General features: G+C 57.5%; 2 protein-coding genes across 2 annotated transcripts; one reads left to right on the top strand and one right to left on the bottom strand.

Moving 5' to 3' along the window:
* Positions 1-4,785: 4,785 nt before the first annotated feature.
* Positions 4,786-11,645, bottom strand: Sox7 (SRY-box transcription factor 7). The gene is made up of 2 exons (XM_004848445.3): positions 10,190-11,645; positions 4,786-7,224 (listed from the first exon to the last, which is right to left on the bottom strand). Exons 1-2 carry the CDS (start codon positions 10,425-10,427, stop codon positions 6,308-6,310), a joined length of 1,155 nt encoding a protein of 384 aa, XP_004848502.1. The 5' UTR covers positions 10,428-11,645; the 3' UTR covers positions 4,786-6,307.
* LOC110349969 (uncharacterized) lies at positions 10,426-14,736 on the top strand. Its single transcript, XM_087216728.1, has 5 exons — positions 10,426-10,650; positions 11,072-11,218; positions 11,616-12,896; positions 13,048-13,210; positions 13,568-14,736. Exons 1-4 carry the CDS (start codon positions 10,426-10,428, stop codon positions 13,060-13,062), a joined length of 1,668 nt encoding a protein of 555 aa, XP_087072854.1. The 3' UTR covers positions 13,063-13,210; positions 13,568-14,736.
* Positions 14,737-15,536: the final 800 nt, after the last annotated feature.

The following is a 15,536-nucleotide window of genomic DNA, read 5'->3' as shown; positions in this document are numbered from 1 at the left end:
GTGCTACTATTTACAAGCTGGGAACTCTTCACAAGTGATTTCATCTTTTTTTCTTTTTAAAAAAATTTTATCCCATTCCCCCCACTCAAACCCCCCCATGTACAAAAGCTTTGTTTCCATTTTTCCCTTCTATTTTCACTTGTTTTCTTGTCACTTTCTTCCTTTCTCTCTCCTTCCTCTGTTGCTCCCCTTCCCATTTGAACACTTTCTTCCCATTTCCCAACATCCAGTATACATTTCAGTCCTTATTTCTACATTCAGTTTCTCATAAAAAGAAACAATGCGGTATTTTAACATGTGTGTCTGATTTATTTCACAAGAGTATGGTCTCAAGGTCCATCCATTTAGCTATAAGTGTCTGAAGCTCATCCTTCTTTATGGCAGAGTAGTATTCCACTGTATAAAAAAACCCCATCTTCTTTATCCACTTGTCCGTTGATGGGCATTTGGGCTGTTTCCAAGCTTTAGCTATTACAAACTGTGCTGCTATAAACATGGGTGTGCATATATCACTGTGGTATGATGCTTTTAAATCTTTTGGGAAGATACCAAGAAGAGGTATAGTTGGGTCAAATGGAACCTCTAGTTTTAGTTTTTTGAGAAATCTCCACACTGATTTCCACAGTGGTTGTACCAGAACTTTCTGATGATGGAATTTGTCAGACTAGCTTACACAGGGAATAACCCCCTCTTCTGGGGATCTTCAAACTGAACAAAAAGCTGTCTTCCAAGAACCGCAGAGACTGCACTCGACAGAGGAGGGGGTGGGCTGGAAGGGAACTGCAAGCCCCAGCTGAGTGCCAGAGAACGACACCCACAGAGTCACCCACGTGCCGCCTCGGTCATGCTTGGGTCTTTTCCTCAGGGCCCTGGACACTCAGTCCCAACGCGATGTCACTGAACACCTGGCTCCTGAGTTCTCGACCTGGCACTAGCCTGCAGACTAAAAGCAATAGAAATCACCCTCGGAAATCCAAAATCACAGGGCTCTTCTGTGCATGGGCACAAAGCTTTGCAGGTTCTGAAATGCCTGTGAGTTCACTCCCTCTCTCCCAAGGCCAGAGGGCAGGTTCGGGGCTCACCCAAGTCCCAGCAGCAGCCAGTGAGGGCTGAGCCTGCCCTGCTCCTGACTCCACCCCTCCCAGGGACAGAGCTGCGGCACTGTTTGTGCCTGTGGTGGCTGGGGAAGCCTCCAGCTGCTGACCACCAGGACAATCCTTCTGTACCCAAGATGAGAGGGAAGGGACCCCTGGTGGGAGCCACAGCCAAAGGCACCCCAAGGCTGAAGAGGGGTAAAGCCAGGTGAGCCTGTGAGATTCGGGCCCCTCATAAGTGGTTGACAGTTCATTCTTCCCCTTAGGAAAGGTGATTTGCTGTGGGAAATCCAGGTGCCAGGTAAGACCCGCGTGGAAAGCTGGAGCCCAGAAGCCAAAGCCACAGATGTGCATGAGGACCCAGCTAAGGACACAAACCAGCAACGTTGACTGCAGAGTGATTTAGAGGAGGGGATGATTCAGTTACCAGACAGCACGGGGATGGTCAGGTAAAGTCAGCAATATCACTGCGCCCAAACACCGCACAGTTGTGGAGGGTGAGAGACACAAAGACAGAGGTCAGTCACTCTTGCAGGGTGCAGAGTCGATCCAGCCCCTGGCCCGTGGCTGCAGCCTGTCCACACCCCCAGGGTCAGAACTGGTACAACTGCATGCGCATGGACTCGGGCAGGGAGTGCAGGACAACCAAACGAGTGTGCTGAAAATACATCTGGTGGGAAATTCGTCTTTTTCAAGATTTTGTTCATATTGATTTTCCAAATAGGAAGAAGACAGCTTTTGTAGACAAGTTTAATGGCGCAGGGAAATGTTTGTTTAATATTAATGAGTAAAAATGTCTCTATAAAAGACATATATATATATATGTATATCTGGAAATAAATAATAAACAAATGCAGAGGAGCTCAGTGGTAGAGTGAGCACTTGCCTTGCAGGCACAAGGCCCCTGGCTCCATCCTTATCACTGCAAAAGAAAACAAAAAGGGCCGGGGATTTAGCTCAGTGGTTCTGACACCTGCCTCGCAAGTGCAAGGTCCCGAGTTCGATCCCTGGTACCAAAAACAAACCCAACAAGTCAGCATGAAAATATGTCCAAATATTACCAGCAATGTCTCCTAAGTTGTAGACAACAGATGACTTGTTCTTTTCTTTAGAACCTGTTATTTTTTCTCGACTCTCTGTAAAGACAATGTCTCTACTGAGATGTGGAGTACAGACAGATCCAGAAGCAGGGGTGGACAGAGAGCTGGGTGTGCACCCAGGGGTGGATATGGGTCCATAGAAAGTGAGCCGTGGGAGGCAGGCAGAGAGAGGGATGGAAAGGAGGAAGGAAAGAGGGAAAGGGGGCAGAGGGGTGGGTGACAAGTCTCCCTGCCTCTGTCCCTTCCCTCCTTCCCTGGTCGCTGACATGGGATCTGGATCACAACCCTCTTGGGAGGAAAGACAGGCAAGTGCAGGGTTAGGGCCCCGGCCTCCGCCCTCCGCCCTGCTCTGCTGCCCCCAGGCAGGGAGCGAGAGGAGCTCTTTCTCCTCTGTGTCCTCTGGCTCTCGTCTCGGCCTGTTTCCTCCTGCCTACACTGCAGCAGGTGTCGCCCCAACCCTGCCTGAGAGCCCGACAAGGACCCACACACATGCTTGTGACCTCAGCTTCCAGAGAGATTTGAGGTGAAGCGGGGCCCAGAAGCGTCAGGTCTGTACAGCCGACCCAAATGAGGTGTCTCAGGTGTCCCTCGTCTGTCCGTCTATCCGCCGCAGGGCTAGTCTGGGTCCCCCATGGGGAAGGATGCGTGTGCTGGATGCTCCTCGGTCCCCGAGACCTGTCCACGTCCTGTGGGAGAGAGAGGGACCATCGCCGTGGTGGGGACCTCTGACCCCGACCTGGACAGCAGGCAGGTGTCACCAGACAGGGTCTCCCAGGAGGGACCAGCGCTGATGAAGCACTGAGGCAGGGAAAGGAGTCTTCAGAGCCCAACGGGTTCTTTGTGGTAAGATGGAGCGGGGCGAGAAGCTTCTGGAAAGATGAGGGTCAGTCACAATGGCACGTGCATGGGCACGAGCCGGTGTTACGGCCCCAGGCTTGGACAGTGGGTGAGGAAGACTCCTAAATAAGTATCTCCCTTTGGCAAAGTTTATAAAGACAATTGGCCAGGTGGACCCTGATCAGGCTTCCTGCCCCAAAGCTGCCCAGGTTAGGGCCCAGAATGGGAGCCCTGGGCTCGCTGTGAGGCCCCCTGTGCCGTGTGCTCTGGGTGACAAGCAGTCACCGATTGATCCTAGGCAGGAAGTGACATGGAGACATCTACGTTTCAGAAAAGTAGCAACACTGCACATTGCCACCCAGGCTCCTCAGCCGAAGCAAACAGTGCTCCAGGCACTGCAGGCCGCAGGGACCCAGGATGGCGGCCACAACTCTCTGGGGCCCTGGCTTCTGGCAAACGGCTTCCCAGAGAGCGGACCAGGCACATTGCCCACCTACTTCCTGCCCTGGTGGAGGCCGGGACAGCACCACCCTCACAGTTCCAGGGACAGCTCCTGCCAGACACTGCCCGACCAGCAGTGCCTGGGGGGCAGTGACCCTGCAGATGCCACCATCTGCCTGCCACCGTGACAGGGAGGGCTGCAGCCTTGTCTTGGTCCGGCTGTCATTTCCTCTGACATGTGTCCTTGGCCCATGTCACTCCTTGCCTAAGAGGTAGGTGTGGATTGTGCAGGATATGATTCCGTGCCACCGGAAAGCGCTAAAGCAAAAGCACCAAGCCCAGCCAGGGCATTGTCTGGCTAAAACGCTGCCAACAAGCGCATCTGGCAGGTGCCCTGGTGTATGTGGGGAGCCCCATGCCAGCCTCTGCCCTGGGCCTTGGTGTCCCCGGATATGCCATGCGGTGTGTGGGTGGAGGATGGGCTCCACCTGTCGCAAAGCTCCGTGCACCCTTAAGGTGCTATTAGAGCAATGAGCATGGCATAGGAGCCAACTGAAGGATGGCCCTCCTAAGACCCTCCTTGGCCCAGGGGCCTGGGAAGGCACAAAGCTGCCCTTGACTTCAACAAGTCACGACTGCTCCCCCATGGAGAGCCAGGAGAGGTGATGCCTGGGGCCTGGGTAATCATCAACCTTTCCAGGTACTTTTTCCTGGGAGGGTAACCCTAAACCTCACCAGACTCTGTCCTTCGGTCACCACGCCACACTCTCCTGGCTTCTCCAGGAGAAGACCCTGTCACCCTGCTGGGCCAGCCCTACATGCAGAGGAGGGGCCAAGCAAGGTGCTGTGCTCTTCACAGTGATTTGAAAAAAACAAGCAAGCAGATAATAGTACATCAGGTAGCCATGGTCTCCTCACTCCAATTTGCAGGGGTCCTGTGGGCTGTGAATCAGTATTTTCTCTTAATGCCAATGATAACAACACTGCTCCCACTGCGTGAAATTGAGCTTTATCTATCTGGCCTAGCAACTCCTAATGGAAGATAAGCCACTGCTGCAAGGTAGCAAATCTTTAAAATAAAATGTTGATGCAGAAAACATTTTGACCAGTACTACAAGTAGCATGGGACATATTAACTATGCTTCACTTGGGAATGTATGTTTGGGGGTTTTTTTGGTACCGAGGATCGAACTCGGGACTTTGCACTTTCGAGGCAGGCGCTGGAATCACGGAGCTAAATCCCCAGCCCCTAACTATGCTTCACTTGAAAACTTTTTCTTTTTGCCCAACTGTATTTCAAATGACAGAATGGCGATGGTACAAAAAAGTTTATTTAAATTAAATATTTTTGACAAATCAATACCATAACTACTCCAAACACGTGTGGTCCTTACAAAAAAAATGGAGCAGTTTAGCTTCATGTCTGCGATACTGTTTTACATGATTATTAATTCACTTCTGGGCTGTGCACCAGAACAATTTACTATTTATTACCAAATGGCATACACAGTAATAACATAAAGAGTAATCATATAAGTGGTTTTACATAAGACTTCTTGGAAGAAAAAAAAGGATCTTTCAGCAATACGAAATATAAGGGGAGCATAACAGGAGAATATATAAAACATATTTCACCCGGGCAATAAAATGCTGATGTCAAAAGACAAGCGAGTGTCCCACCAGGGTGTTCCTTCAAGGAAGCTGGGGGTGGGGGTGGACAGAAATGTCTGGGCTCAGAACCGGGTCAGAGTCACAGTGAATTTCTGGCTGGGAAGTGAGTCTCACCTCCGTGCTGCGGGGAAGTTGCTCTAAGGGACTGGCTGAGGATGGTGCTCCAGGGAGCCACAGGCTCACAAGGAAAAGAAAGGAATCACTGGGATTTCAAGTCAGGGGCTCTTTGTGCTGGGGACCCGCTCAGGGGTGGAGGAAGAGCAAGCAGAGGACAGCAGGGAATTCCAGGAAAGGGAGAAGGGGAGCTGAGGCAGCGGGAAGGAAGTGAAGCCAACACATCCGGATTTGCAGACAGGGATGCTGTGTCAGGACCTGGCTCTGCGGATCTTTCAGGGCAAAGCCACTTAGCAGACCCGGTTTACAGCACACAGCAGTGTGTGTGAAGGTGAGTACGAGGTGTCTCTCACAGACTCTCACTAAGTGTGTGTGATCAAAAAGAATTTATCTATAAACGTATCTTAAAAAACCAGCTTCAATTCAATCCTATCTCCAGTGATGCAGGTGACCCTGCTGTCTGACTTCCCGAATCGGGAGGGTGTTTATCTCCACCTGGAAGAGTCCTGACCCGAGGGTCACTGCAGACGGAGGGCAGGGCAGAAAGAGCAGAAAGCCCGAGTCCAGAGCCAGCCTGCGCTCCCCAGGCTTCCCCGCTGTCCTTCAGGCAGCCTTACCAGAACCCTAACTCAGAAACCTAGAGGACAGCGGAGGGCTCGGCTGTCCGGTCCGCCCTGGCTTGTCGGCGCGGAAGGAGGAGGGGAGGACGGGCGGGGCTTTTACCAGAGTCTGCGGCAGCTCTGGGATCTGGACCCTGGCTCTGCCACCTCAAGCACCCAGCGATCAGTGGCCATGTCAGCATCAGGGGAGGGTCTAGCGGCAACAGGCAAGGAGAGCAGGGCAGGGAAGTCTTCTGGGAGGGAGAAGTGTCCCAGAGGGCCCTGCTCCTGGGCTGCAGCCAGTGGAATTCACGGGGCACTGGATCCGCAGGGCCTGTCCTGGCTGTGGGATGGAGGCTCCGGGCCGGTGTCTGGGCCTCACCACTGGGGGCTGGAGGAAGGCTGGTGGCGCTGTGCGCAGACGGGCAGGTAGCAGGGGCGGGCTCAGGCTCTAGGACACACTGTAGCTGTTGTAATACGCAGCCGTGGCATCGGCCAGGACGGAGATGAGGCTGGTCTCTGCAGGGCCCGTGGGGGTCACCTGGGACAGTGGGGTGTGACCACTGAGGGCCCTGGTCCCAGCAACAGAGTCTGGGTGGCCAGGAGTGTTCAAATACTGGTCAAACTCATCGCGATCCATGTCCCCCAGAAGTTCCACCTGGCTCAGCTGATCCAAAGCGTCGAAGCCGGGGTGCTCTGGGGGCGGGGAGAGCTGGCCCAGGTGGGTGTGCAGGGTGGAGTGGAGCGGGTGGTAGGTGGCTGGGGGGTAAAAGGCAGGAGATGGGGGGCAGCCGGGGACTGTGGACATCAGGGACACCCCCGGGGTCTGGCCGAGCGCCAGAGAGCCCAAGGGGTGGCTGCAGTGGAGGGGGCTGGGCGCCAGCTCCGGGGAGTAGGGGGGCCCGGGCAGCTGTGGGAGGTGGTGGGGCTGGGCGTGCTCCTCCGGGCAGGGGGAGGAGAAGAAGGTCCGCTCTGGCTCCAGCGCGTCCAGGGGAGACATCTCCGGGGGCGTGGGCAGCCCGTAGGGGTACGTGTCCACACTGCTGGGGGCACCACCGGCCGGGCCCTCGCGATAGCAGCCCCGGAGGCCGGGCAGCGTGGTGCCTGGGGAGTACTCACCCCTGCCCTCCTTCTCTCCCTGCGCCCCGCGGCCACCGCCGCCCTTCTCAGGCAGCGTGTTCTGGTCCCGGGAGAGGGAGCTCAGGAGGAAGCCGGGCTCCACGCGCTTGCAGAGGCGCTTGGCCTGCTTCTTCCTTCGGGGCCGGTACTTGTAGTTGGGGTAATCCTGCATGTGCTGCAGCCGGAGCCGCTCCGCCTCGTCCACGTACGGCCTCTTCTGCGACAGCGACAGCGCCTTCCAGGACTTCCCTGCTCACACAAGCCAGAGAAGGCTGCGCTCAGCATCGCTCCGCCCTGCCTAGCACCCGCTCCAGCGCAGAGCCTGCTCACAATCGAAGGCGCCACCAGCCCCTCTGTTTGCAGCCTGCAAAGCCCCTTCATGCAAAGGGTGCATGGAGACCATCACTTCTCGTGAGAAACCCCCAAAGGCTACACAAACAGCACAGGACTCCGGACTCAACATCAGTGACAGGAAAACAATACCAATGACCATGGCATTGACTAGGGCTCTTCCTACCTTTTGAAAGTCAGTTCTAGTCATGTGTGTTTTTAAATGAAAATTCCCTGCCTCTGAATGATACTACAACTTCCTTCTGGCATCAGCCTTAGGGCCCTTGGTTGAGGCAACCCAAGCTCGCCCATCAGTTTCACAGATGCAAATCAATTCTGGGTGCTCACCTGGGCTAACAAATGATCAGTCTACCTCAGGAAGAAGACCTGTTCATGGCCGGAGTGCCGACGTCTGCCTGCCACACACACACACACACACACACACACACACACACACACAAGATACTGCTTCTGGCTGTCTCCTTGAGACCCCAGGGCTTCCTTCTCAGCCACTGACTTCATACAGAAGCAAACCCCTTAACCCCTCTGTGCCTCAGTTTTCTCATTGTGAATGAGATGTCAGATACTGCAGTAATAGCACCCTGCTCTTATAACTCACCAGTGTTAAAATGCTGCCAGCACTTGACTTTCTAATTTGTCATTTCTTGCTGTCTGATGATTTGCAAATCACCTTGGTGTCTCTCTTCTATCCATTCCTCTGGTGCCAGAGTATTCTGAGGGTCACCCCTGGATTGTTACCTTCTAGAACTGCCTTGGGATTCTGCACCTCTACCTCCCCATGACACTAACAGCCTGAGGTTGGAGACCCACTAGCCGAGAGGCCAAGGCCCCTGGCTAAGCCCTGTAAGGAAAGGGGCCACGTCTTCCACTTAGCACATGCCATCGGGAAGGTTCAGCACAGAGCCGGGTGGATGGCCTCAGAGCCCACACTGGTGGCTCCGAGGGCCAGGCCTTCAAAGAGCTCAAGAAGGGCAATTGTTAAAGCATTCTGTCCCTTGGGTGAATGTGTACAACTATTCTGCGGAGTTGCCAATCACTGTCATGAGCTGTCACTTCGAAAGGTGACTTAAAGAGGGTTGGGAACTCCAGATTCCGGTCAGGACACTGGTCCCGAGCCTGTAGCTGAGGTCACAAAGTTCTTATAAGAGGCCTGCGATCCAGACACATCCCACACCTCGTGTTCCAAATACAAATTGTGACTGCAGTTCCTAAATGTGCCTGGATGTTGTGCAGTAATAAAATGCAGGTTTGGTCTAACTGTCCTGATACACTTTCTCATACTGTACCAGAAACAACGGTGCCCCTGGGTGAAGTTTCTAACATTACAGATTGGAAAGTTTACAGTGAAAAACAGGCCCTGCATCCAGCCCTTTCTTTCAACAGTTCAGAGAGAGAAGGGCTGAGAAAAAGACCATGGGCTGGAAGTAGCTCATCCTGGTGCCCGACCCTATCAACAGTGCGCCGTTCCGTTTTACACAGCGACACTGTGCTGCTGTCACCAGCCTATTACGTAGGAAGGAACTGGAGTCACATTAAGGCTGGGTGCAAGGACCAGATACGGGTGGGCTCCGTGGGGGCCTCTGCCTCCTACGGCTGTCTGCCGTCCTTGTCCACAGGAGCACCTGGCTCCATGCTCCCCCCACGTCTGCCTGCGCCCCCAACAGAAACCTGGTCGCTGTGCCTGGCTACTACAGCCACGGGGAAAAAGTTTTAGGAAATTCACCAAGAAATTTTCTTTTAAAAGCTAAGAAAAATGTGGACTTTTAGGTCCAAGAAAAATGTTTACGACTACTTGAATGTATCTCTCGTTATGCTAACAACAACGGCACAAAACAGAGGCTTCACTCTTCTGCACGGAGGCCGGGCCGCCAATGCACCCGGCGCGCGAAGCTGCCGTGGGCGCGAGGCGCGGGCGCCCCGGGCTTCCCCAGCCTGAGCTCAGCCTAACCTGAGGGGGAGCTGGGGCCACGCTCCAGGCGCGGGGTTTCGGCCAGCTTGTAGGGGACGTCACTCCCCCCGGCCTGGGAAGGAGCCCTGCTCCGACGGAAGAAGAAAGGGCTGGTTCCGGCCGCTGACCGCCGGCCGCCGGGCGGGGTCGAGGGACCGCACTTCCCGCTCAGGGCCTGGCGCCCGCCCGCCCGCACGCACGCACAGTGCGCATTGATTCTCATTGGTTCGCATGAATCAAACCCGAGGACGGCAAAGAGGGTGCGAGGCAGGCGCTGCTGCGGAGGAGAGGAAAGAGCCCGCGGGAACTCACGTTTTCCCGGACACCGCCTGACACCCTCCCTCGGGGCTGCTCTGGCCTGTCCCGTCCCTGTGCCCCGTCCCTGTCCCCAGCGCCCGAGCAGCTTCGGGAAACAGCGGCGCCCGGCAGCCTTTCCCCGGCCGCCCGAGCATCCAGTAGCGACCTGCGCGCCCCGACAGGCGCACAGGCAGCGAACCGGCCTATCAGGGCGGCCCCTTCTTGGCTGTCGGTTTAATAATTAAGCCAATGCAAGGACGCACCCCGCGAGGCCTTTCTTTGCGCGTTTTCGTGGTTGTATCTGCGGCGATCCCCCTGACTGTCCCCATCGGGAAGGCGGCTTCCTGCTCCAGCCTCCCTGCAAGCGCGGGTCTCCCACCTCCACGTTTCCGTCCCGGCAGCGTCCCTGCGCGGGGGTCACCTCTTCCGAGAGGAGGGGCCTCACAGAACCCCCGCCAGCAGCTTCACTCTGGACTGCGCCGGCCGGGGCGGGGAGGTCCCTGCTCTAATTCCGGCCCGAGCGGCCCACGACGCGGCGGACGCCCCTGCGCCCGCGTCCCGTGCCCCGCGCTCCTGCCCGTCCCCCTCGGGGAGCCCGGCCGGCCGCCGGTCACTCACCCAGCATCTTGCTGAGCTCTGCGTTGTGCAGGTCCGGGTTCTGCACGGCCAGACGTTTCCTCTCGTCCTTGGCCCACACCATGAAAGCGTTCATGGGTCGCCGGATGCGGCTCTCGGACCCCTTGTCCCCAGGGGGCCGGGCGGCGGCCGGCGGCGACAGCCCCTCCGACAGCTCGGCTTCCAGGGCTGGACACTCGAGCCCCTCGGGCCACGGGTAGGCTCCCAGCAGCGAGGCCATGGCCGCTCGCGGTCGCCGGGCTTCGCCTTGCGGGGCCGGTGGTGACCTGGCCCTCGCTCGGGTCGGGACGTCCAACTTGGCCGCCAGCCGCGGCCTGGTCCCTTATATTTATCAGCTTCGGGGGTCGGGTCCTCCAATGAGTCTCCGAGGCAGCGCGGCCCCTCCCAGTCTCCGTGGATCCGCTCCCCGCGCCCGCACCTCCTCCCCGCTCCGACCTGCAGGGGTGGGCGGGAGGGCAGGGGGCAGGGCCTCTCCCCGAGCCCGCCCCGGCCCGCCTTTCCCAGGGCCCGCCCGTCCCGATCGGGCCGCAGGTGCAGCGCTGTGCGCGGGTGCGCTCCAGCCCCCGCCAACCACTCCGCAAGGGAAACCCGAGCCCTGGCGCGAGAGGTCACCGCGAACCCCCAGTCCGCCAGTAACCACATCCTCAGAGAACACGCCCACCGCCTTTCCGGGTGCCTGGGCTGCGGCCACCTCTCCCGGGCCACCCGGGGCGCCGCCGGGCGCCACCCCGGGCCTCTGGGAAAGACAGGACTGTGGTCCCCTGCTCCCGGCCGGCTGAGTCCTCCTCCGCCCGGGTCTCCAGCTCCTTCGCCTTCGGCCCTTAATTCCCTTCTCTCCTCGGAGGGGGTCACTCCGCTCTCCAGGGGCCCCCGGACTTGCACGTGACCCGGGAGCTTGCCAGGGTACCAGGGGATGTGGGCTGGGGGTTCGGGCCGCCCGTCCCCGGCGAGGACCAGGGTGGCGGCGCCGTGCCTGCTCTCTTACCCCGGCGGGCGCACAGAAACTGCCGAGTAAGCGAGTGAGCCCACGGGTGAGCCAAGGTCACGCAGACACACGGCGTCTGTCTGCTCTGCGCAGGCTGCACTCGATCCGGAGTTCGAGCCACACGTGTGTGCGGGCCGCCATCCTCTGCGGCCCGGCAGAGGTGACCCCGCAAGGGGCGGCACCGTGGTGGGAAGACCCGGGCCTGCCTGGGTCGGAGCCTGCACCGAGCTCCTCGCGGCTGCAGCTGCGCGAGTCAGGTGTCGCCTAGGCCACCGTTTCTAATCCTTAAGTGGAGACGAGAAAACAATTGGCCCCTCGCGCTGTGCTTGGATTCCGTGAGACAAATTCAGCGAAACCTCACACTCGCTCGATGGCTGACATCACCCGCGCCCAGCTGAAGTCCTAAGCCCCGGAGTCGCCTAGCGCTCGCACGAAACACGCGAGGCCCCAGAGCTAACCCCGCGCGGGCGGACGGAGAAGGGCGACCTCTCAATAACCCAGACAACTTTCATCGGAGCACGTTTTGGGCCCGAACAGATTGCTGGGATTTCCTCCCTCCGGCCGCCAGGCCCGCGCGCCCGGCTAGAGCCAAAGGCCCGAGGCGAGCGGCGCAGGCCTGGAACGCGGGTCTCTGTTGGGAAGAGAAGGCCGGGCCGAGGCGGAGAGGCAGGCTGCCTGGCGCGGGGCACTCAGCCAGAGGGAGGCGGTTTGCAGCGTATCCGCCCGGTGGCGGATTTCCCTGCCCGGGGAAGCCGAGGCCATTTCCAGTGTCGGCCAGAAAATCTTCCAGACAAGCGCGGGCAGGGAGCTTCTGGTGGGGAGCGCAGGCCGCGCCGGCCTCGGGAGGGGAGGGGAGCTCTCAGGAGGGACAGAGGGTCCCACAGGAGCTTGAGAGGCCGCGGAAGACCTCGACCCTTTCTGGCACTTCGGCGACCGCAGCTCCAGGGCCGGACGGTGCTCTGCAGAAAGGCCTGCAGCGGACAGCGGCTCTTCCGGCTGTGGGCGACCCCCTCGGATCGCGCCCAGGGTCGCGCAGGGTCTGGCTGGGGAGCTGGCCGGGGAGCTGGGTGCACGGGGCAGGCAGGCTTGGGGCGGGGCAGAGAGAATGCGGGCAGTAAGCCAGGTTTCCAGTTGTTTGATTTCTTTCCTTTCTTTCGTTTGGACCGCGCCTGGGCCTGGGCGGTCAGGAACCCACCTGCTGGGGCGGCCCGGCCCAGAGCGCGGGAGCCGCCTTCGCCCCGGAACCAGGCTGGCTCGCTCGCGCTCGCTCCGCTCCTTCATTCCTTCATCTCTTGCACGCTCGCGTGTATTCACGTGGGCAACTGTGTGCGAGTGAGCACACCCTCCTGCGAGCGGCGTCAGGGGACCTCGCTCAGGACACTGCCAGCATCAGTCGTTCAGAGCCCCGCGGGCCCTAGGCGCCCGAGGCATTTCGTCGCCTGCTTTGCCGCCGCTGGGGAACCATGGCCGGTTGTGGGTTCAGTAGAGACTGGACCCGGGGTCGAGGATCGGGTAGTGAATCGTCAAGCGCGGCCCCTGGGCCACCGAACGCCAGGACTGCATCGCCCAGTCCTGGCTGGGCTCCGCGGGCACCAGAGAGCGGGGTGGAAGAGGCGGATCGCGTGTGGCGACACAGGGCGCAGCGGACCCCGCTCGAGCACCCGCCCTGGACCTGTGGGCGCGCAGACGGAGAGGCGAGGAGAGGTGATTCGAGAGAGAACTTCGAGCTCTGCTCACCTCCTAAAGCACTTCTTCCTTCTTTCCTTTTCCCTTCTTACTTCCCTCCCTCTCTTCTTTCCCCTTCTCTCTCTCCTTCCCCTTTTCTCTAACTTCTCTCCTCCCCATGTGCTTGCAGGAACTCCGGGTGTGAACTCAGAAACACCCAAATTGGAGTTTGCGGCGTCTGACCCCAGCCTCACTCTACCTGTGAAATGAGAACAGTGCTGCTGGGCTCATGCAGCATTTCTGAGAACTCCTATATTTTCATGGAGTGTTAAACAACTGAAAACATTTTAAAGGTCAAGGAGTTTTCCTTATCTGTTTTAAAGAGAGTTTCAGCATCTCTGGGGGGGGAAGAGGAGGAGGAGGGGAGGGGGGAGCCGGAGGTCCCCACCCACTGGAGGCCCTGACCTCCGCTGCCACCAAGCATGGCCAGGCAGAGGGACATGTCCAAGGCGGAGGCCAAGGTGCTCGCCTGCTCTGGAGGCAGCAGCAGCCCACAACGGTGTGGTGCAAATGTCATGCTGCTCTTTATCCCTTGCACCTGGCTGGAGGTGCAAATCATGTCACCATCTTTGCTCACCCGGAACTGCGTGCACGTGACTGACAGTCTGAGAAGCACCTTGCTGACAGCTGGGTCATCCCTGTGTCCACAGGACCCTCTGTGAAGTGGGCAGCCCGAGTCTGGGCCTGAGTCTTTTCCCAGATGGAGTAGGAAGCAGAGCCCAAAGATGCATCTCTGGCCCGCAAGCCTGTGCCACCTGGTCCTTGTGCACCAGAGGAGGGGCTTCCCCAAGGCTGTGTGGTCCCCTTGGCCTCCACCCTGTCCAGTCTGACCTCTGCAAGTCCAGCAGACCTTCTCATCGCATGCTTGGAGCTCAGGCATGTCCAGGACAACTGAAAGGCAAGTGGGCAAACCCTGGCCAGGGCTGGGGTGCAGCCCAGAGCCAGGGACCTGGCCAGGCCCCTCCCCATCCCCTGAGGCCCCACTTGTGGCTGGTCCAGCAACCAGCCTCGTGCATTTCCTACAAGTTGCTGCACTCAAAATTCCTCATTTCTAACCCACAGAAATCTCTTCAGTCATTTAGGAGAAATCCACCAACGTTCCTAATTTAGAATAACTTTCTGAGGGGTGAAAACAAACAGCAGGGATTTAAGATATACCTGCAGGCTGAACCTAGCTGAGCAAAGCAGCAGAATGCAGACACCTGGACAGAGTTTCTCCCAGGCCTTGGGGACTGTAGCTCTTTCACGTGGAGGGTGTTTTCAGACTAGCTTGCTCGTGGCTGTGGGTGTAACATCAAAGCCCTTTTGTAAGAGCGGATTAACAGCAACACAATACTAAGGTACAACCCCCCCCCCACCAAGTTTTCTTGGGGTTCCTGGGATCAGCCCCCACCCCGCCTGGCAGTTTCCTGTCACCTGGGTGGCTGTGCAGAATCCCTGTCTCCAGTCCCACCTGTTACACCAGCTGTGCGAGCTTCAGCAAGATACTTAGCCGGGCCCAGAGCCTCGCTGTGGCCCCGAGAGCTGGAGGACGAGGGGTCCACGCTCTGTGCACCCTCTGGGTGGCGCCGAGACACTACAGCCCTTGTGAGAGTGTCCACTTCTCCCCAGCGCCGCAGGCTGGAGAGTTCCCAGTCAAGAACAGACTTTTTCTCCCTTAATTCTCTTCACCTCCACTCCGAACACTGTCCGGCCTCTGAAAGAGAGCACTTGTGCCAGACCACTGCACAGAAGTGATCTTTCTTAGGTCACAACTATGAACTCCCAAATTTCGATGGAAAATCAACAAATTTCAAGAAAAACTAATGATTGGTTCAAAGGAATGTATTTCTTTCTCTTTGTTTTTTATTCTACTGCTTCTTCCAAAATGCCTAGAGGAAGATGGGAAGGAGTGGGACCCACCCACAACAGTGCAGCCACCAGCCTGGAGAATCTGCCTAGGTCCTGCGCCCTCGGGGGCTCCTGGCCAGGTGTGAGAGGCGGAGGGGGCTGTGAGACAGCCTGGGAATCTCATATTGAATTTAAGAAAAACAAAACAAAACAAAACAGACAATAGTATTAGTTTGAAATCCACCCATTAAAGCAATCTTAAGCTGAGAGGCTGAGGACACTTGTTTGTTTAGCTTAAGAGACTGCTTTAATGGGTGGATTTCAACCCGCTATTATGTTGGGTGTCTTAAACAAAATGCCAAGACCATAGCATAGCACAGCGGGCCTGCAGAAGCTCACAGGAGACCCGGAGGCTCCGCACAAGCAGTGCTCTGGTCAGGAAATAAAACACACGCAGCCCGGCTGCTCTGAGGCTCCCTGTCACTAAACTAAGTTTCCTTGAAGCAGCCACTGAGTAGCAGTCCATTAAAAAGCAGTTACTACTAAAAATCTGAGGGATAGTAAGGCCAGCAGATCGAGTGGGAAAGAGTATGTTAACATTTCTTGGGGGGAACGTGGGGTGTGGGGTCAGCAGGAGGCAGAGGGAGAAGGGCTAACTGTGGGCAGGAGCCTTTGCCACAGAGGAAGGGATGGTCAGGCAGGGTGAGCAGGTTTAGGTTGCCTGGAGGGAAGATCCCAACAGGCTCTGGGGTGCAGGGCCTGGCCCGAGCCCTCTGGCACCCGGGCCTG

This window comes from Heterocephalus glaber, unplaced genomic scaffold (genome assembly GCF_053883595.1).
Source record: "Heterocephalus glaber isolate CG9 unplaced genomic scaffold, H.glaber_assembly_v1.0 deba00001460, whole genome shotgun sequence".
Classification (NCBI taxonomy): domain Eukaryota; kingdom Metazoa; phylum Chordata; class Mammalia; order Rodentia; family Bathyergidae; genus Heterocephalus; species Heterocephalus glaber.
This window is presented reverse-complemented; position numbering and strand designations above follow the sequence as displayed.